General features: G+C 38.5%; 1 protein-coding gene across 1 annotated transcript; it reads left to right on the top strand.

Annotated features, from left to right (window-relative positions):
• The first annotated feature begins 207 nt into the window (after positions 1 to 207).
• On the top strand, positions 208 to 20461 carry LOC110963448 (phosphatidylinositol 3-kinase regulatory subunit beta-like). The gene is given in 12 exon segments (XM_022211824.2): positions 208 to 446; positions 3541 to 3681; positions 4282 to 4387; positions 4621 to 4719; positions 5555 to 5592; positions 5595 to 5734; positions 6192 to 6317; positions 10076 to 10218; positions 10354 to 10530; positions 11333 to 11404; positions 11818 to 11979; positions 12757 to 20461. Coding segments are annotated over 12 exon segments (1479 nt in total). The 5' UTR covers positions 208 to 361; the 3' UTR covers positions 12947 to 20461.
• Positions 20462 to 21290: the final 829 nt, after the last annotated feature.

Raw genomic sequence — 21290 nt, 5'->3', positions numbered from 1 at the left:
GTCCTGGCTGAGTAACATGTCCTACCTCCACAACACTGGGCAGTCATGAACTCTGCACAGCCACCCTCTCTATCCTCAGCCATGAGTGTAACTGTAAGCTGATAGTATGTGATCAACTGCACTGTGGCACCAACATCTTGCTGCTTGACCTTCTCAATAAAACCTAGCTGGAGCATTCAGTCAGTGCTGTGAAAATGGCAGCGGAGAGTTTTCAGCTCTGGACAAAGGACAACGAGCTCCAGCCAGCTGATTTGCCAGTGTCACTGCTAGCATCCCTCCATCTCAGGGATGAGGCTGTGGTCATCAATGAGAACACCAACCATATGGGGATAATCCTGAGCCCCATCCTGTCTTTCCCGTGATGATGTCATCACTGCTTAACCAGTCACGACAGCAGGCAGACATATCCATGAACAGTAGGCCTGAGCCTCCACCAGCAGATCAAGGTAAGGCTAAAGGTGCTGCATTAAGTGTTTTTAAGCATCAATACAGATATCAGTTTGCTTACAACATAAACAGTGATGCATTTCAGTATTTATACTACACAAATTAGAGAATGAGGAGGAAACACTCACAAAAAAATGTATTGGTTTTGTCGCAGTGTCTCCTTTTTTGTGCGACAAGCCAAACAACTCCTGCATTTAATGTGACTTTGGAAAGAGCTTTCTGTCTCAGAGTACAGCCAAGTTAAATCAGGCAAAGATCAGCAAAAGAAGTTTAAAAGATGTTACTGACTCAGCCAACCTGATTTACTCAGGTAGGTCTCTCTTGAGCCTCTGGTCCTTCTTGTAAAACTCTGTCTCATCTAGTTTTTGGCAAGGAATTGTGAACACATAGAAAAACCTTTTTCTGATAGTCTCAAATTATGTACCGGCTTGTAACAGTTGAGAAAGCAGGGAAGAAGAGAGTGTCAATTGTTCCAATAGGAAGCAACAAAATTCTAACATATGGCAGTGTATGTGTAGCGATAGAACAGTCTTCTCCTAAAAACAGGATTGCACAAGCTTTGTGGTATGGTGCTTAACACTTTAGCTCCTATCAAACCAAATGTCAAGATTCCTTTGTAACAGGTGTGATGTTTTGCATTAACGAGCCAGGAGTTGCCAAATGTTCCATTGACAATGAGATACTTGTGAACGAGTCAACAGTTTTTGACATCGATTTTCAAAGTCATTAAAGCGGTAATTTAGAAGAGTTAGCATGCTGAGATTAGTAAATGCAGTAAAATCTTCCAGATATCAGCACACAGTGCCTGAGTATGTCTGACTATGCTGAGAACAACTGGCTGCGCGTGCATGTCCAAAACAGTAATAAGGACATAAATTTTGTTGCTGGCCTAAGTCTGCAAAGATCCACACACCGCTTTGTAGATGCCTGCTTGCAGATCAGACTTTGTGTGCGTGCAGACTATGTACTGTAAGAATGCCAGCTGTGGATGTACATGTGTGGCTTGTTTTAAGGACAGGGTGTGCAGGGAGGTTATCTATACCTTTGTAATTCAGTATTGAAAGAGCTAAAAGGCACACAGATGCCATTTATTTTAAGCACTAAGACTATTAGGTTTAATGGTGTCTTGACCTGCCATGGGTCCGATTGTAACCATGACGGCAGTGTTGTTACTCCGCCAAGGAACGTGGTGGAGTTAGATGACGATCAGCATGTTTGTCCTTCTGTCGGTGAATCTGTCTTTCTGTGTGCATCATTACTTGAAAACGGAATAACGGATTTGGATGAAATTCAGGGAAGGTCAGAAATAACACAAGGACCACTGATTAGATTTTGGTAGTGATAAAGCTTATAGTCTGGATCTATGGATTTGTTAAAGAATTCTGTATCTTTGCGCGGCATTCTCCTACTGGGAAAAGACGAAGGGACGAGTTGAATACCGATTGTGATCGTGCGACATCGTCTGATGAGGATGGGATATGTTGCAGAAGACCAAGAGCACATCAAAACAAGCTGCAAACATGATGCATGAATAACACCTGAATATAGGACTGATGGAATCAAACATGTGCTGTGGTCAGCAACTGATGTTAAGCTGTGGTATAGTATATGAGGCAATTCACTGAAATATCTTCAAACAACAGCTGTCAAGAGTTCCTCTCCTGCTCCATGAATAGAAAATTTTAAATTAAGTCTTAGGTTCTACAAAGAATTAAAAACATACAAGAAAAATTTCTTTAACATTCGTCCCAAGTGTCTTTATTTCTAAAAGAACGATCAATCAATGACTTTATAAATTGGGTTGGTGGTTGAGGCTCTGAGCAACTGATCAGAAGATCAAGGGTTCAAGCACCAGCTTCACCAGACTGCCACCGTGGTCTTAACAAGCCAAGATATGCAAAACCGAGATTTCGAAGTCCTCTGTGCAATGACAAAAAGCCAAATCTTATCTAATCAATGAGTCCGTATTTTAAATATCAGAAAATGTTGACGATGATCTATCACAATTTCTCAGCCTAATGCGACACTGTCAAATTGTTTTGTATGACCAACTCTCTAAATCCCTAATATACTTAGTTTTTGGTGACAAAAGACAAAGAAAAGCAACTAATACTTACAGTCGAGAAACTAGAATTAGTCCACATTGGGCATTTTTTCCTAAACAATTAACCACTATAATTGTTGATTTCTTTTCTATCATCTAACTAACTACCCAGCAACTTGTTTCAGCTCTAGACAACAACAAACTCTGAAAGAAATGGTAGCAGCTTTGATCACATGGTTTGGGGCATTAATGGGTTAAGTTATTTTGGTACATACAGGATTTATTAGATGCAGAGATTTTATTATGTTTTTCAATATCAGACAGGTCTTGACAGAGCTCCACTGTTTGTAGGCCCTGGGTTAATGAGTTTCCCCTCTTTCTAATTTTACAACAGCATAAGTATGATTCCTCCCACATACGACTGTCTGCAGCAGCGATTTAAAGCATCTCCAGGCATGCCATTACAAGTGCTGAAGGGACGATTTACATCTACTGCTAACAGCACACCACTCCCTACACACATGCATCACCACCACTTGCGTGTTGGCATACTGGCAAACGCAAACAATTTACACATAAATGTAATGATCTCAGAAAATGCCTGACAGACAGATTCTCACCTCTCCCTGCTTCCCTAATGTAACACCGACACATACAGGGGCAATAAACACAAACAGGCACAGTGGCACATCGCCTCCAGAACCTCAGGCCGCCATGGCATCTTGCTGTAGACAGCTGTTGTTTGTTAGGCGAGGCAAGGCGAGGTCAAGTACTACACAGCACTGAGTCTGGCTGAGTGTGCCTGAGCATTGAGGAGTGCCAGTTCTGGTATTTTAGGCAGTCAGACAGTGTCACCTGTCAGCAGACTAGTCTGGACAGACTCTCCCACATGGTGCAAGACGAAGCAACACAACGATATCTCCCTCTAGAGTCTTGTTGGGAGGCCAGCAGTGTGTGCAGAACAGCCACAAAGTGCAGATCAACACAGACAGACTGGCTTGAACGGGCATCGCAGATAACGCTGGGTTGTTGTGCGGTTGATGTTTCAGAGTTCTTTAAGACTGAGATGAGCCAAAACGACAGCGAGGCGCAGTCTCCCACCCCGACATCATTCCCGCAGGATCATTCATCCTATGCTGATCACAATGATGCAATTCCTGCGCTGAGAACCAACGTCACCAAGGAAGGAGGTACTTTCAAACTTTTCTTTGTGTTGTTTGCAATATATCCTTTGGTGTATGTTATTTTGTTACAAATTAAGGTAAAATACAAAACATCTGGTGTTAGAAAATGATTGCTAGCGTTGTAGTATGCTCTATTTTAATGCAAAATGCCAGTATCCTTGCGCTTTCAGGCGCATCAATTAAATGCACAGTTTTGGAATTTTCTAAAATCAAAATTTCACAAATTAAACACTTTAATGGATTTTCACTGGATGTTTACATATTTTCCAGTTGCTCGACAGTTATTTAATGTGTGGAAAGACGGATAAACTGGTGGTGACTATGATAGTGTCTTGCTTTGCTGAACTAGTATTTGATGTCGAGCAAAAATGAATGGAAGCCAAAAGGCTTTTTCATAATCAAAATAAGCCTAGCAATCTACTGCAACACAACACATTAAACTAAAAAAATGTTTACACTTGATGACAATAACTTTTAATTTTAAAATGTTTTTTTTCAGCTATAAACCTCTTTATTTTTCTCATGATTTTTCTGAGACCTAAAATTGTATCTTCATAGTCTGTCAACATATGTGCCTTGTAATATATATTTAATCTTTGTGATCAGAACTTCAAGCAGAGAACAATATAACCAAAGCTATGGCAGCATGCGAGTCCAGCACTGACAACCACCAGCTGTCTGAAGCAGAGTGGTACTGGGGCAACATCTCAAGGTACTGAATGTTCAAATCGCCTGCTAATATCATAGCTCCCATGCTTTTCAAGCAAATTTCCTTTAATTTGTCTCATTTTTCACAGACTAGCAGATGTCATAATCATTAATATATATGTAACTTTTAGAGGTTTTACTTCAAGGATTTGGTTGTTTGAGTGAATCTCTTAATGATAATGATGTTTTGTGAGTCTTGCTCAGACTGAGATCTTTCTGTCCTTTTGTATTGTTCAGAGAAGAAGTAAATGAGATGATGAGGAACACTCCTGATGGCACATTCCTTGTCCGAGATGCTTCCAGTAGGATAAAGGGGGAATATACTCTCACACTAAGGTATTTTTAGTGCTAAGAACTGTGGAGATGGCTGATGTAAAATTTATGTTTTTCCAGCAGAATTTTGTGTCGTGTACAAATCTTGTACAGACTCTTTTCAAGTGTTAAAGTCATGAAAATGTTAGCCAGTGGTTAAATTATATCACACAAAATTAAACTAATATAACAATTGTATGTGTTCAAGTTTTTAGCCTTTGAGCAAATCACAATTATTAGAAGTCTGGGTCTTGTATAATTGTGTTTCATAAATCAAGTACATGCTGCGGTCAGAGGTCATTTATGCTTTCCTGGTTTCAACATCCAAATTTAGTTACACTGTTTTTAAAGTGTAACTCTATACATTTGGTGGTTTCTGGCTAATTTTAGTTGAATCAGGACATCCTAGGTTTCAGATATAAAGCTTTGTTGATTAGAGTTTGGCGCAGACTCCAGCAGCCAGCAACATAACACCCTGTCTACACAAGATGCGTTTCACTCGTGTTTTTCCAGTCATCCATCTCACATTTGTTTGAAGTAACAGATGCACTCCAGCTTTATTCAATGCTGTCTGCAATCTTTCTTACACCTTACATTTGGCTCATGCTTTACACACATAACTGTGACCCAAAGTATTTCATAGTCTTGAAGTTGAGACTCTTCCAATTTGCAGGAATGTAGACCCAGGCACTGCATATCGGGCTACTAGACTTAAAGCTCTGTTTTCTGAAAGGGAGCACTGTGGTTGAATAGATCCAGCATAAAACAAACACAGCAAGATGTAAAGGGAAAGTATACATTGTGTTTCTTTATGTTTTAAATAACAATCTTTTTATCATTCATTCTTTGACTTTCCCAGAAAAGATGGCTATAACAGACTCATAAAAATCGACCATCATGGGGGAAGTACGGCTTTTCAGAGCCACTGGCCTTTCCCTCTGTGGTGGACCTGATCCAGTATTACCAGAAGAAGTCACTAGCCCAATACAATTCCAAACTGGATACACGGTTACTCTATCCAATATCCAGATACCAGCAGGTAAGCTTATAAGGGCTTTGAGCTGTGAATGTATGCTGTTTTACAATATATCAACAAAATAGGTAGTGTCTACAGATACGGACCCGTACCCGTAGCCTGTGGCCTACAGATACGGCACTTTCCCTTAACATAAATATTAATGAGCCGGACATAAATATTAATGAGCCGGCTGATGAACGCGCTTCGTGATTGGCTGGTAATCCGACAGACATCAACCAACAAAATATGCTGACTTTTTATCGAAATAATTTCTAAGTATAAAAAACCTGTGAGGTTTGTGGTTGTTGGTCATGTTTTTTATTTATTAAAGATTGTTGGTCTATTTGTGGTTTTGCCTGTATCAGAAATAGTAGCAGAGACAACAAACAAGGAAACAGTTTGTTTGTAGATCAGATTAAATGCATTATGGGATAATTTAAAAAATACCTAAATATCTTTTACATTTTTGTCTGTACAGCAGCAGATTTTGATGGAAGTTGACATTGATACCGCTGGAGAACAACTGAGGATATTTCAGGATCAATACAAAGAGAAGAGCAAAGAGTATGACCGTCTGTTTGAGGAGTTAAATCAAACCTCTCAGGTAAAACAGCATTTTAATCATCAGTCATACTTCCAAAGGAACGTTCCCCAGTAACTACAAACCTTTGGAGGAATTCAGTACATTTCCATTAAAGGGACCAGGGTCGAAATTACGTTCTGGAGAAATTTCAGATTTTTGAAAATCTGTAGTTCTATAAAAGGATTGTTTAAAACTTGGTAATGTAGTGAAAAATAAATACATTTTATGTCAGTAGATATCACTAGTTATTGTTTCAACTCCCTGTTTTGAATACAATCTAGGAAATAAATGACAAAGAAAAAACTCTTTAAAAAATGTATGTATAAAGGCATATAATACTTGTGCATTTGTAGTTGTATGGTAATATCAACAAAGCTCTGAAGAAGTACTGGCTGTCAATACATAGGTGAAAACATCAAAGGTCCTTATACTGAATTGCAGGTACTGCGTTTATTAAGAAAACATAAGCTAGTTATGCAGCTGAGACGATTGTTACCTATATGCATTGGCTGTTTTATATATATATATATATATATATATATATTTATGAAAGACAAATCAATGTATAACAGGTGTATGCAGACTGAATTACAGCCACCAAGCATGATTTTTGACAATTTAATGAGTTAAACTTAAAAAAAATATGTTACACATCACTGCTGTAAGCAGTAATTTGGCACTTTGTTTTAAGAAACTTTACTCAACCTGTACGTGTGTCTAGTCATTTGGCTTCTGCAGGGGATGACAGTGGCCCATGAGAGTGGTTTAATGCATAAACACAAAGCTCTTCTCTGTACTTCTGCAGAAAACAACATGGTGACACTATCAGTTTGACCCTGTGTAAGTTGCAGTCATGTACCAAACACTTTGCATCTACCCTCCAATCTTCCAAATGCATTCTCATCCACTGCCCTCTACTGATTTTGTAGTTGCACACAAGCTACTGGGCTGTCAGTCATCCATTGTCTGCAAAAGCTTTCAACAGCCAGCTTTTCTAGAGGATAGGCTGTGTCACCAAGGACATGGTGCCACGCATCATCTCCGCAAATGTTCTGTGTTTCATCAGGGACAAGCAAACCCTACTGACTAGACTGCACAATCCTGACAAGTGTAGCACTCTGGCATCATGTAGGGTCCCTGCTGCTCTGATGAAAACATTTCAAATGAAACCCCTTCCATCCACAACAGCCTATAGGATGGACAAATGCCAGCCTTTGCAGTTGTAACACTCTGCTATTCCACTGGTCTAAGGACAGCAGGGTTCTCGCCAGCGAATTTCAGCGTAACAGCCCGTTACGCTGTCATAACGGCCCGTTACACTGTCTAACGGGCCGTTACGCAGTCTTAATGGCCCGTTACACTCAGTTTAAAAGATTACGCTGTGATTAGGGCCGCTACGCCAGCGCATTTCAAAGATTACGCTGTTGTTATGAGAGTGTATGGCTCCGTCATGAGAGTGGGAGAGAGAGCAGCGTGTGTGTGTGGGAGGGAGGGGGAGGGAGGGGGAGAGCGAGTGAGAGAGACGGGCAGTCGGTGCAGTCGGTAGAGGTGGAGAGGTGTGTAGTTGCTGGGTTGGAGGTACTGTGCGGTTCAGCCACTGTTTATAGACAATAAAGGATGCAGTATTCTTCGATGCGGCTGGGCTTCTGTGTCTTTGCATCTACGGCTGCTGATGAAGTGAAGGGGGTTAACCCCGGGCTTCCTGACCACGGTCGGGGGCCGAACAGGAAGGGTTAACACTGTGATTAGGGCCGCTGCGCTTTTATTTTGACAGATAACTCCATGTGCGTTTGTTTTTATCAACTGGGTGGCTATCTAGGTTAATTTATGTCTCCCCACCTCAGCCATACTTTCCTGTCGATTGACTCGTTCCCGTCAATTGCACGCGCGCGTTCTGGTCTATTACGCGCGCGCGCGCGCAGGAGGACCTGCCGTTACGCTGAAAAAAAATCCTGGCTAGAACCCTGGACAGGGATGTGTGATCCATCAGTTGTACCTACTCACTGCGGCAACCCAACTGTGCTCAAATGGTGTTGCAATTTCCTTCAACTTGTCACTGTTTGGAACCTGACTGACTTCTGCCATAAGTACTTTCTCAGCAGAGGAGCACAAATTGTGCACACAGTGATATGCAGTAGAAATGCTGACTCCAAATAAAGGAGAGTTGCTCCTGAACTTAGAGTTGTTTGTAAGCTTCTGCAGTGCAATGGCAGTTGTATGACAAGTTGTAGTGGCAATCAACAGGACAGGCACAGAAATGTGCCCTAAGTGAACTAACCAAGGTTTTGCACCCTTCCATGGCTCTATTGTGTAACCAAATGGATGGTAAAACAAAATGCCTTTTCTATTACTTAGATATGTGAAAGACACACAAAGGGTTAGGGTTAGAAGGTGTCACAGCACTAACAATATTCACAATTTTGCTTTACTTGACATATAAACTTCTTACCATTCTTGTGTTTAGTGCCTGTAATTCATATGATCTCACTGCTTATTTTACTTGACACTTTGGGTGTTTTGAATCTCCTTTGTTATTATTAATATTTACCAGCACTGACTCGGTGGCCCCATTTGCAAAAGCAGTTTATTACCATCAACAGAAACTTATTTTTTTTCCCATGCTAATTGCTGCTGTTCTGGCACACAAAGAATGATGCCAATCCATCACGTTATATTGTATATGCCAGGGTCACTAACTGGTGGAGTACGGTTTGTATCCGGACCCGGATCTGTAATCACTAAATTGCAACAGGATTTTAAAGTTTACAGGTCGCTTTCATTTTACCAATTATCTTTTCCAGTGTTTACGGCATTGGTTATCAGCTCAGGAAACATACAGACCAAATATGTGCGAGTTCAGCCATCCCATGTGACACTGCTCGACCAATGAAGTCTCTGCGTGGTAGGCACTAAAGCTCTGTGTTCAGAATACAGTTGAGAGGCAAGGGTCAGACAAGATGAAGACATGCAAAAAAGACAAATAAGTAAAGCGACACCGAGAGGAAGATGCTTTCTCAGCTATGAACATAATCAAAACTAAATATTGTTCAAGACTAATTGATGAGCTCTAAATGTGTTTGCGAACGACCCTGACTCCATTCAGGCCACGATTTAAAATACTGGCAGGGCAAGCTGCAGCTCAGTTCTCCCATTAAGCAGCAGGAGTGATGGAACACAGGACAAAAATGTAAAAGTCTTCAATTGTTTACATTTTTGGAGATTTAGGCATTGTTAAATATGTATTGAAGTTGGTTCAGGCTGTTCAGTCATTTTTGAAGTTCTGCACTTTATTAAAGATGTACAATTATATCAAAAGTGATTAATATTGTCAAAATGTTTTTGAACCGTACTGAATTTATTCTATTTGACAGCCAGTTACTGATTATAGCAGACGCTAATAAAACTACTAGGTTACATCAACAAACATCACACTAATTCATGTTAGACATTATGATGTTCAGGACCTGTGCTTTAATACATTTTCTCTGACTGGACCTCTGAATTTTAGTTGAATGCTCCTGGTGTATGCTGTATAGTCTTCTGCATGACCTTCACCTACTGGACTGAAGCGGTTTATCTATAGTTGCTAGCCAAAATGACTCGTAAAAATCTTCCTGGGGAAAAAGTTACAAAATACTTTTGGGTGAAATAGAGCTAATAAAGGCTCCTTTTTGTCAAGTAAATTTATGGTTTCACTGATGAAATCAGCATTCTACTTTGGCCAGCTTTGACTATAAGGCCTTGAACAAAAATTAAGATTTGTTTCTTCTCCTTCATAGGAACTGCAGAGCAAGCGAACTGCTATTGAGGCTTTTGGTGAAATCATTCGGATTTTCGAGGAGGAGTGTGAAACCCAAGAACGCTACAGCAAAGAATACATCGACATGTTCCTCACACTGGACAGCAATAAAGAGACTGACAAGTATGCTTCCAAACAACTCCTTATTTTCCCCATTTTCATGTATTTGAGTTCATTTATATTTTGCAGTAAAATTTAAATGAAGATAAAATACTCAAATTATACAGCAAATTAGCTAAAGTTGAATGTTTGCAATAGGATTCAAAGCAACTCAGATGAACTCCAGTCAAGAGTGGAAGAGATCCACAACAGCAAGAAGAAGTTAGAAGAAGAGCTGAGAAACAAGGCGATGGCTCACATGGAGGTCGACAGGAAAATCAACAGCCTGAAGCCTGACCTTGTGCAGCTCAGAAAGATCAGAGATCAATACCTGCTGTAAGTTTAACCCTTCAGAGAAATGTTTCTTGTAATCTGGATTCATTATTTGTCCCCAAATACCCTTTGTACAGACAGATCCAGATATAGAAATGTTATAAATAGGTTTGTATTTATCAGGTGAACAAAAAAAATGAAGAGGCAAAACAAATAGAAAGCTTTGCTCACAATACATACTGCAGTACAAGTGATGGCAGCATCTCAAAGATGACCAGTGTTTGTGACACTTATGAGTGTGCTTCATAAAGCACATATCTATGTAGCATTCTTAGAATTGTCTCATAACTCAGTCTGCATATCACATGACCCCCACATAGTGTCCCAAACCCCAGTGCAAATCAGATATGTTAACACGACTCTGCTCAGATCCACCAGATGAGTTCTGACTGATAAAAGTTCCAGTTCAAAACACTGTGTCACATACCAGTGACACAGCTGAGTTATAAACATAGAAAAAGCAATCAGCTGTTCTTCTCCATGCTGCCACAGCTTTGGCTCTTCAATATGCTTGGTACGATCCTTTATCATAAACCTGATGGGAAGACTGTGTGTTTAGCTGAAGGGTGTTATAGCCCTGTTTTACAACAGTGTGTTTTTGACTATTGCATATTAAAAACATGATAACTCCCACTAAAATTAACACTTTTTTAACCAGCTGCTCTATCTTGTAAGTCAAACTTTCAGTATAATCGGGTATTTTCTTCCCTAATTTAACCTTACATAAGGACTCAGAGGATACATTACATTTTTGCTGATAATCTGCATATCGTAGCCTTCTAACTGTGTTTTGTCCACATTTCAGCTGGCTCACACAGCAAGGCACCAGGCAGAGCCAGATTAACGACTGGCTGGGCATTAGGAACGAAGAAGAAGAGTAAGTATCCTTCTCTTGTCCAGGTCAGCCACACTTACAGATTATTCATGTTAGCAGGAAAGTGCTGGACAACAGAAATTGCTTTTGCTGCTTTTCTTTAAATATAATTATTTCATATAATCAGTCAATCTCTAAATCTGGAAACATGTTTCTGTTGTGGGCTTGCAGCTCTTAGAAACACGCACCAGCACATATGAACACATCTGTGCCACGTACAGTAGGGAGAGATGTCCAATACTTTTTTGTCAAATGCTCTACTATCTCAACTAAAATGTCATAAACACTGTTAAAACATGAACTTTCCAACACTTGTCTCACTGTGGCACTGTGTGTGTTAGCATTCCTTGTTATTTTTTGAGCAAATATCTTTCCTCTGTCTAAATGAACCCTACCACCCTTCCAAAACCTGTTAGCCCCTACACTCTAGCAGATGATATCCACCAGGAGGAGAGGAGCTGGTATGTTGGAGGCATGAGACGAAAGGAGGCGGAGGAGCTGCTGAGAGGGCGGAGGGATGGCACTTTTCTAATCAGAGACAGTCAGACTCAGAGTGGCTCTTTTGCCTGCTCCGTTGTGTGAGTACCTTCATTTTGGCATATTTTAAGTATTCTAACAATATTTTATTGTACTTTCAATAAATGTGTTTGCCCTTTTTAAACCCTAACTGATCACTCTGCTGTAATGTGGGATAGGGCTGGGCGATAAATCGAATTAATTTGATTAATTCGCGTTTTTAAAACCTGACGATTCGAAAATTTGCCAAATCCTAAAATCGAGGCGAGCTTAAATATATAACAATACAGATTCTTCTTCTGCCTTTCACAACTTGTGTACTGGCGTTTGCTTCCGCCTCTCATCTCCTTCCGCCAAAACACTCACACCCCCGTCATGGCGGACAGAACAGCAGATGAAGAATTGGTCGCGAGAAAAGGGCCTCATGTTACATCGATTATATGGAAGTGGTTCGGCTTTGACAAGATTGACACAGAGCAAACTACAGTCATGTGCAAGGTTTGCAAAAGTGCTGTGAAAACCAAGAGTAGCAGCACAACTAACCTCTTTCAGCACCTCCGGCAGAGGCATCCTAAAGAATGGGAAGAGTGCCCGCAGCTACGGGAGTGGAGCATGGCTAGCACTAGCCATAGCAAACAGACTGCAAAGAAACAACAAAAATAGATTAAAATTGTAATCGTCCAAGATGACTAAAAAAAAAAAAAAATCGAGATTTTATTTTTGGCCATATCGCCCAGCCCTTATGTGGGATTTCTATTATGACAACACATTGTCATTATTATATGTTTAGTTCAATATACTAATTGGATACACAAAGTGACAAGTTTCCTCTCATGCAGTGTGGACGGGGATGTGAAACACTGTGTGATCTACAGGACGTCCACAGGATATGGCTTTGCTGAGCCCTATAACCTGTATTCATCACTGAGAGAGCTTGTCCTCCATTATCGACACACATCCCTGATCCAACACAACCAGCAGCTGAATGTAACCCTGGCCTGGCCTGCTCTCAGCCAGCAGTCCAGCTGAGACACACCAGCATACCACCCTGATGGCACTTTCCCAAAGCTTTACAGTATTAGCACTGAGGACACACCCAAATGGACACCGTTTCCAGGCTCAGAGTACCGGTTAGTGTTGTCAACGTATAAGAATTTACAGTAAACAGATTAAGTGCTAAAATTTGGATAATTAATAATCCAACACAGCAAAGATGTGACAACAAACAAAAGCATTACTGAACAATAGTCACAGTTACTTAACAGATTTTAGGAACTTTATCCACATCACCGTGAGGTTGATTACATTTCTGCCTTTTGCCACCTTTGTTAGTTACAGTGGTTGTATGTATGGGTCCTGGCACCAGCTTGCCAACTAGTTTGGGAAATAGAGCATTGTTTTATGCTGTTGCCATTGCAACAGCACTGACCAATCAGTAGTATATTAATCTGCTGTCAAATGCCAAGCTGGAGCGCTGTTCTAATCTTATTTCTTGTTTTAAACCGATTATTCCTATTGTGAAAAATCCCATTAACTTTCCATCTGCATATAATGCTTGCAAAACACAATTTGGATTAAGTACTTATCTTTTACAGAATTCAGTAGTGAATTTAATCTTCTGCAGCAGAATAAGGTAGAGCTGAAATTTTTACTCCATGACCACTTTAGTATTGACAAGTTTACAAAAACTTATTGGCAAAATCTGACACAGTGGAACGGTTTGTAACAAGGACATCAGGGTTACATAGAGTGCTTGTATTTCAGAATATTCTTTTCAGAGTACAGAATGCAAAGCATTCATAACAAGAACAATCAAAGCACATAGATATAATTTGGCTACTTGTTTTTCATGTATGATAAGAAGAGTATATTTATCTGGTGGAAAAATGCTGATTTACATTATCCACTATTCCAGACATATTCATGTGCAGTTCTTTATATTTTTTTTCCTGAAAGGCAAGCACAATAAATTATTATAAGAGCCTTGATATTTTGAAGCTTTGAACAGTATTAAGTCCTCTTCTCTATATTTGGCCACTGATGGCTTATACTGCATCTCATACACTTTTAAAATATTTTTTTCTCCAGTGACCCATTACAAACTAGTACATTGTCCTCCAGATTCACTTTTTAAGCTTTGAATGAGTGAACTTGTTGCTTCCCTCCAAAGTATGTATATTCTATATAATCAAATCGATATAATCGGTGCAGTAGCATTGTTTAAGGTGCTTCTGGGAAACTGAGCTCAGGATGGGACACTACCCTGCGCATGTGCATTATGGGTACTGTAGAAACTGAGGAGACACACAAGCACTTTATCCAAAACAAGACAACATAAATATACAGAGAAATAGGGTTGGGTTCCCATAGCTAGTTTCCATTTTGAATCCTATTCCTGGTTGGCAAAATATCTAGTTTCATTTATCTACGATGCTAGCAAATCTCTTATTGAAACTTTGATCTCTCCTTGTTATTTTTTGTTAGCAAAGACAGTTGTTGAAAACATACAAATAACATGAGCAGCTTTGCATTCATTACCAGGACCGACTGTTGCTTTCCCCAGTTAAAATGGCCAATGCCATTAGTGCTATATTATAAAGAAGACTCTTTCTAAAGAAAGGATCAGCCACGTAATACAGGAGACTTTTTCTGTCTTTTCAGAAATTAGGAGAGCTTTCTGGCCAGTCTTATGTGGAACAAGTCAGTATTGTCTCCTCCATCATTTGGATCTAGTAGTTTGTATAAAATTCCTATGATGAAGTCAGTATTTCGCAGCTGTTATTTCAGTTTGTGAGAACAATCAACAAGCCACATTTCATATCATCTGCTGCTCATCTCATTTTCAGGTTTACCTTGTGTGAACATTAGCAAGCTTAACTACTGCTAATGTTGAATAACTTAGTAGCTATGGCTAAAAACTCTACATTTCTAGATTCTTGCCAATTAACAGGTGATCACAGATCTAAACACATTTTTGGTTGTAATTATTCATAAGTTCACCAACTGCAAACGATGAAAGCTAAACGTGATGGGCATCAATATAGGACTTGAAAGGATTTGGACCTGATAAGTATACTAAGAAGATACTGGATTCAAATGTGATTGTTATTGTATCCCAACCCTACACAGACAGAGAGAACACAGCCTGAGGTTTGTGAGAACGCATGCTATCACGATCTCACAGATATTGCTGTTTTAAAATAAGTTTAAAGTATTTATTTTGATGACTACAAATAGAAAAGTTATTTTCTAACTGACATTACAAATTAAGCAAAACACAAAGTAGACATGAGGTGACGTAAGTTACGACAGTATTTCTGTTTGTTTATTATATGAAAATCTTGGAGTATCTACCTAAAACTAGTTATTTATGTAAATGCGAGTTATCAATCTGGTTCAGATTAGTAATTGATTAGGTTAATTTCTTGATTTTGTTTGTGAGGATTAGCAAAGTTTGAGTCACTGGTCTGAGACCTTTGTTAAATCTCTGGAGCTTGATATGAAGTGATATTACAGACTTACATTGTACGTCTCTAGTTTGTAGGAAACTGCTGAATAGTGCCTTTAAGTACTTTGTTTCAGTCATCATGAGCTGAACAGGTTGTGTCTAGTTGAATACTGGGTTACAGCAGCGCAAGTACCCACTGGGAGAGCATTACTAGAAAAACAAATTGCTTCCAGGACATTATATTTTAATATTTTGACTAAAATTTGCATAAAAAATACCTTTTTCCCACAGCAGTTGCCACACTGAATTTACATCACACTTGGCATGAGAAATTGTACATTTGCCAGTATATCAATTTTATGATAAACAATGATAACAAAAACAAAGGCTCATAATTTTGAAGGACTTGAACTTAAACAATAGCTCATTATTAATCAAATCCCTGATGTGCACAGTAAAAAACTGGAAAACTAAAGACACAGGCTAAACATCTGAGTAACAATTTTACGGATTCACAAAGAGCTACAGAATAGGGATGTCATAAGAACAGATACTGTGGTACCAAGTCGATGCCAAAACTCTGAAAATGTGATAGGATCTGGTTTGTTGCTGGTTTAGCACTGAAGATACTAGACAATCCTGGTACAGCAATAAGACTGCTGAGGCTTGTGGGAAAATGTAATGGAAATACTCCACACATAATCTTCATTGAGGTTAAAGATAACTCACAAAATGAGCAAGGTTTTGCTCACTGACACCCGCTACCATTCAATCTGTCACTGAACCACTTACATATGCGTTAGAAGTGTGTTGGCAGTCGCTTTGTTATTGTATTTTTTTAAATCAATTAGGAAGATTACAAAAAGATTTTTTGGCATCAAATTTGGTATCAAGAATCATGATGGTGCATTTGTATTTGTTCTGACTTACAAATTTCTGACATCCCTTTTGCAGACCTATCGTTACTTTCAAACATGAAGGCTTATGATTGAATGAACAGCAGTTAAACCATTTTCATTACTACTTAATAATTTTGCAGCCATGTTAGTTAGCTATGATTCCAGCTATGATGGACCAAATAGAATATATAACCATACAATGTGACAAAATTATCGAAATTGGATTTTTGAAAATGTTGGTACACATCAGCACAAGAGATGATTATTTTAAATCCTTCAGTGTGACATATATTCAAATGGTGATGGTGAAAACTGTTTACATTTCAGACCTATCCAGGGTCAGAGGGCTCTGGATAGGCGACAGGTTTGCGACCCAGGGACTGCTTTGATTGTGCAATTTCTGAGTGGAAATGAAGTGGTGCTTGTGAATTACACTGAATTATTCAATCTATTTTTATAGAGAAAATGCAGCAGTCATTAATTATAGCATTGCCAGTTTGGACTGGCCATTAATTAAGATATAATTACTTAAGACATATAAGAGTAGTTTGTTACATTTTGAGACAGAGTTGATTACAGATATTTTACCCATATCTACTTTTTCCTGTTTCATTGCTTACTTTAAATGCACTTGTCTCTTAAAGATCATGTTTTACTGTCATTGCATACATACACTTGAAGGTGTCAGTGTTGTCAGACTATTTATTACCATGAAAGAAGTTGCACAAATTATGCCAGATTCCTGCTTGGTGGCAGTAACAAGATGTAAATGTTTGATTTTTGCATGCCATCATTGTGTAACAGATTACCCTAACAACTGGTTAGAACATGGACATTAAGGCTTGGTACTGTTTTGATACCAGTTCTGGTACTATAATGACACCACCAGCTATAAAAGATATGTTGTGCTACCTTTCTTTAAGGGGTTAGCTATATATATATATTCTGTGAAATGCTTAGTTAATGATATTATTTGTTTTTTCCTTTATCTCCATCATTGGTGCTCGACACTCATTGCCGTAGTTTTTCTTTAGTGCACCTCTCTGAGATCACCTGTCATACATACAGTATGACTCATACTTCTTTATCAAAGCAAATGCAAAAGCTTTCATTATGGTTGTGGTCTGTTGTGCTTGTAATCACATTATTCTGCAATATAGCATTGCACAGTAGTAAGTTCTGCATATGTTGTGGACCATGTCCCACAGCCTCCACGTGGTAAAGCAAGTAGGACTTCTAACCTATGAGAAACCAAATGTAGGTGTCTGTCCTTCGTCATCCGGGTCATGTCTGTTCTTTTTTTTAAACTCTTTGCACACTTATTAGATTGAGTGCTAAATTAAGTTCATGACTTAAAATATAAATTTATATTATGTCGTGAGTATAAAAAATATATGTTTGCGATTTCAGTAAATTTTGTAGCAGGTATACAAATGGGTATAAATGTTATAAGTGCACAAAACAGACAAGACCATTGCTCTGTGGGGTTTAGATTTAAAGCATAGCATTTGCACACCATCTCATGTGAGGTGGCGATACTATGACTGTGTCTTCATGTACATTCACTCTGTTACTAAGGCAGGTGGACATGTGGTGGTTGTAAATATGATAAAGTTGCTCATGAGATTGGTGTGTCGTAGCACTTACAAAAAACAAATGTTTTGACTGTGGTATCTTTAATGAGGTGATCACCTAATATTTAGTTCTGTGAAGTCAGACATCTTTGTAATTAAGTGTGCACAATTTGGTCTGTTGTTAGTGTCTCTTTTTGTAACTTTATCACTGTGCAAAGACAAGCAAAATAGAGATACTACAAAAACAGTTTTAAAACGATGTTTTGTAGAGGAATAACTGGCATCACATCTAAAATGTGTGTCATGATGTACTTTCAGCAACAATCTTGTTAATTAAGTCTTTGTCCAACTAATTCTAACATAATGTTTGAACAACCATTGCCACGATGCATTTGCTGTTGTATATTAAAAGAATTACACACAGCTACAGAAAATAGAATGTTGAAAGAAAAATGTAAAATTACAAACAGATTGTGGTTAAAGTTTGGTCTATACAAGATTTACCAATAAACAAGAACCAACGTACTAGCCATTGAGCTACCCTGCTAACTTTTCAACATCCTAAATTTAATGTTTCTTGGCTTGGAACAAATGAAACAAATGATTGCCATTTAGATTTTGACTTTTAGATTTCTGTATTGTTTATTTAAATTTGCTTGTTGACCAGTATGTTCTCCTCTGACTAAGGAGGTTTAAAATGAATAACATCCTGAGAAATTCTTCAAGGTTTCTTCAAATTGTATGCTAGATACCACAGATTTGTGACATGGAAGATTAAATCAGTGGAACAGGTGGATAGTGTAGCAACAACAGCTGTAAATCTTTTTTGGATTCTCAGAAGACTCAGTCAGATGCCTTTATAGAAGACATTTCTAGGTCTATTTACGTATGTTCACTGGATTTATCATAAGGCTTGATATTGTAGGAACGACTGAATGAGCTCAACAGTGTATGTGTAAAAAACGATAGTCTTGTTTGTCTGTGATGTATTGATGTGGTAAGAGTTTCAATGATGGTACCAATGCCACATTTAGCTCGGATATTGAGAATGTATGTGTTTATTCTGACATAGTTCCACAGGAATTCTGTTAGTATTGGCTGATTCTGCAGAATATGATTTATGTCTTATGGCAACGCTCAGTGATAAAGCAGGAAATAGCCAGCTATTAAGGCAGAGACGCAAATGGAAAGGTTGTGAGGAAGCGGTGGTGGATGGGCTTTAAATGTGTGATTTTGGAACTCAAGGCCAGGGTTTCCAACCTCATATCAGTAATCAGTATTTACATTTTTTGTATTATTTAACTATGATGACAATCATCCCCAAACTAGAAGCAACTACAATTGCTTAACCTAGTTGTATTTAAATTGCTTGGAACATACATGGCAGAAATGCTTAGTTAAAAAAAAAATGCTTAAAGTGGATGCCCCAAGACATTTGGACTTTTCCAGTTTCAACCATTTAGCGGACAGAAAACAGTCATATTTAGGTACAAGATCAAACACCGCTAAGTGAAGCAACTAGTTAGGCATAGAAATGTTGAGATACTGAACATGTTAAATTTTTGGCTTCAATCTGTTTCAGTGATAGAATTCTGACATTCTTACATTAATGTTTCTCATGGCTTCATTGAGACATATCATTGACACAGGAGATCGTGCTGCCATTATATATAACAACATATGACATGTTGTTGTAATCTTGTGTGTGCATATTTGTTAATGCAAACTGCATGCAGTTCAGATTTGTATAAAAAATAACATCAGTATTAAAAGGTCTGACCTTGTATGATTCTCACTGAGTTCACGGTGCGTATTCAAACATGAAGTCAACATGCTAAGATGATGCCAGTTTAAAGGAAAGGAGAGCATGTCGGAAAGGGCTGATGTAGAGCATTAAAGCTGTAGGTAGGTTTGGTGCGGTATGTGATCAGGTATTCGCTGGGGATCAGTAAGTATAAGAATGGTGTCTTTTATGGGTTTGGTGTGAGTATGAGTCGAGAAGAGGAGGATGGTTTGTGAGAAGAAATGCACATTTACACAGAGTTTGGGTGCCATTCACTGGCTTGGCAATTGCTCTCAATTTTCTTCCATGCCACAACATGATGGGATCTAGCAGTAATGTTTTTTAAACTATTTTGGGAGATGTATTTATTTTTCTTTTCATCCTGAGTAAAATGAGAAGATCATGGTCAACTTTTTTAAACATCTGAAATCCAGGGACTTTGAGCTGTGCATATGATCAAATACCTCTAATTGTCTCTGCATCGTGTCTAACATAGCATCTGTTTAAATTTTTCTGTAACCGACTAATTTTTTTCCGTTGTGGCTGTATGGACTTGTCTTTTTCATTTGATCTAAAGAACTTAGCTGCCCTTATTTAATAGCCTACTGCTGTGAGAAAATACTGTTACTGTAAATGTTGATTTACTGTAGTGATTATGCTATAACATTCAGCTTGTTATCCTCAATCAGAAATAGCTTGTGTTTCCTTTTAGGAGTCATATTTGGAGAAAACTGGTTTCAGACATTTTTGTTGGTGTACAACCTGACTTTACCTACTTCAGAACAGTACTGTTCATGTATGCACTTTCAGATCCTAAATAAAATTGAGATTATGGTTTAATGAGTTGTTCTGTTTTTTTTTTTTTTGTTTTTTTTTTTTTTTGTTTTTGACTACTCAGAGGATAGTGTCTGCCTAAAAACAACATGCCTGGATTAACAAAGTAAAGAACCATTTGCAACACAAACACCACTTACTATAATTACATTAAAAGTCTGTGAAAGAGCAATGCAGCTAGACTGCACACTACAAACACTGAAGACAATATGTGCATCTCGCTTAGTTCTCAAGATGTACTGCACATATTTTGCTGTATGTAACGTACTGGTTAGAAAACTGTACAACAGGTCATTAGACTACATTATACATTAACTGTGTGTACTATTCAACAACCTAGTTTGCACCCTAGATTTAAACATCTTTACTGCACACAATAGCTTAAAATAACTCCATGCCATACTGTAGCTTATCTTGCTGACTTTTTGTGCACACTGACTAAACACTGCACTAAACAATGAGGTCAATGTCAACAGGCACATCATAAATGTTCAAATGCTACAGAACGATTGGTGCTGACAAATATCTTACTGATTTGTTTAGTAAAACTGAGTGAGACTTGACTGCAGCTCAGGGCTGCTTCTCTATTCATAGCTCCTTAACAACCCCTGAAACACAATTAATGGGCAGGAGAAGGCTGCCAACCACTGAGCACCAGAACACCAAAAATACAATGTGAATGGAGGCAGAGTGAAAAAAATGGAAAAGTTAGAAAGCATGACAAGAAAAGCTTACCCCGTAAACACACACACCATCACCAAAGACAATACACAGCACAGAGTTCACAGTCATAAGAACATGGTATCATGGCTGAGGTGAGGAGATGTTTAATCAG

Source organism: Acanthochromis polyacanthus, chromosome 4 (genome assembly GCF_021347895.1).
Source record: "Acanthochromis polyacanthus isolate Apoly-LR-REF ecotype Palm Island chromosome 4, KAUST_Apoly_ChrSc, whole genome shotgun sequence".
NCBI classification, from domain to species: Eukaryota; Metazoa; Chordata; class Actinopteri; family Pomacentridae; genus Acanthochromis; species Acanthochromis polyacanthus.
The sequence above is the reverse complement of the archived record's forward strand: the minus strand, read 5'-3'. Positions and strand labels throughout refer to the sequence as shown.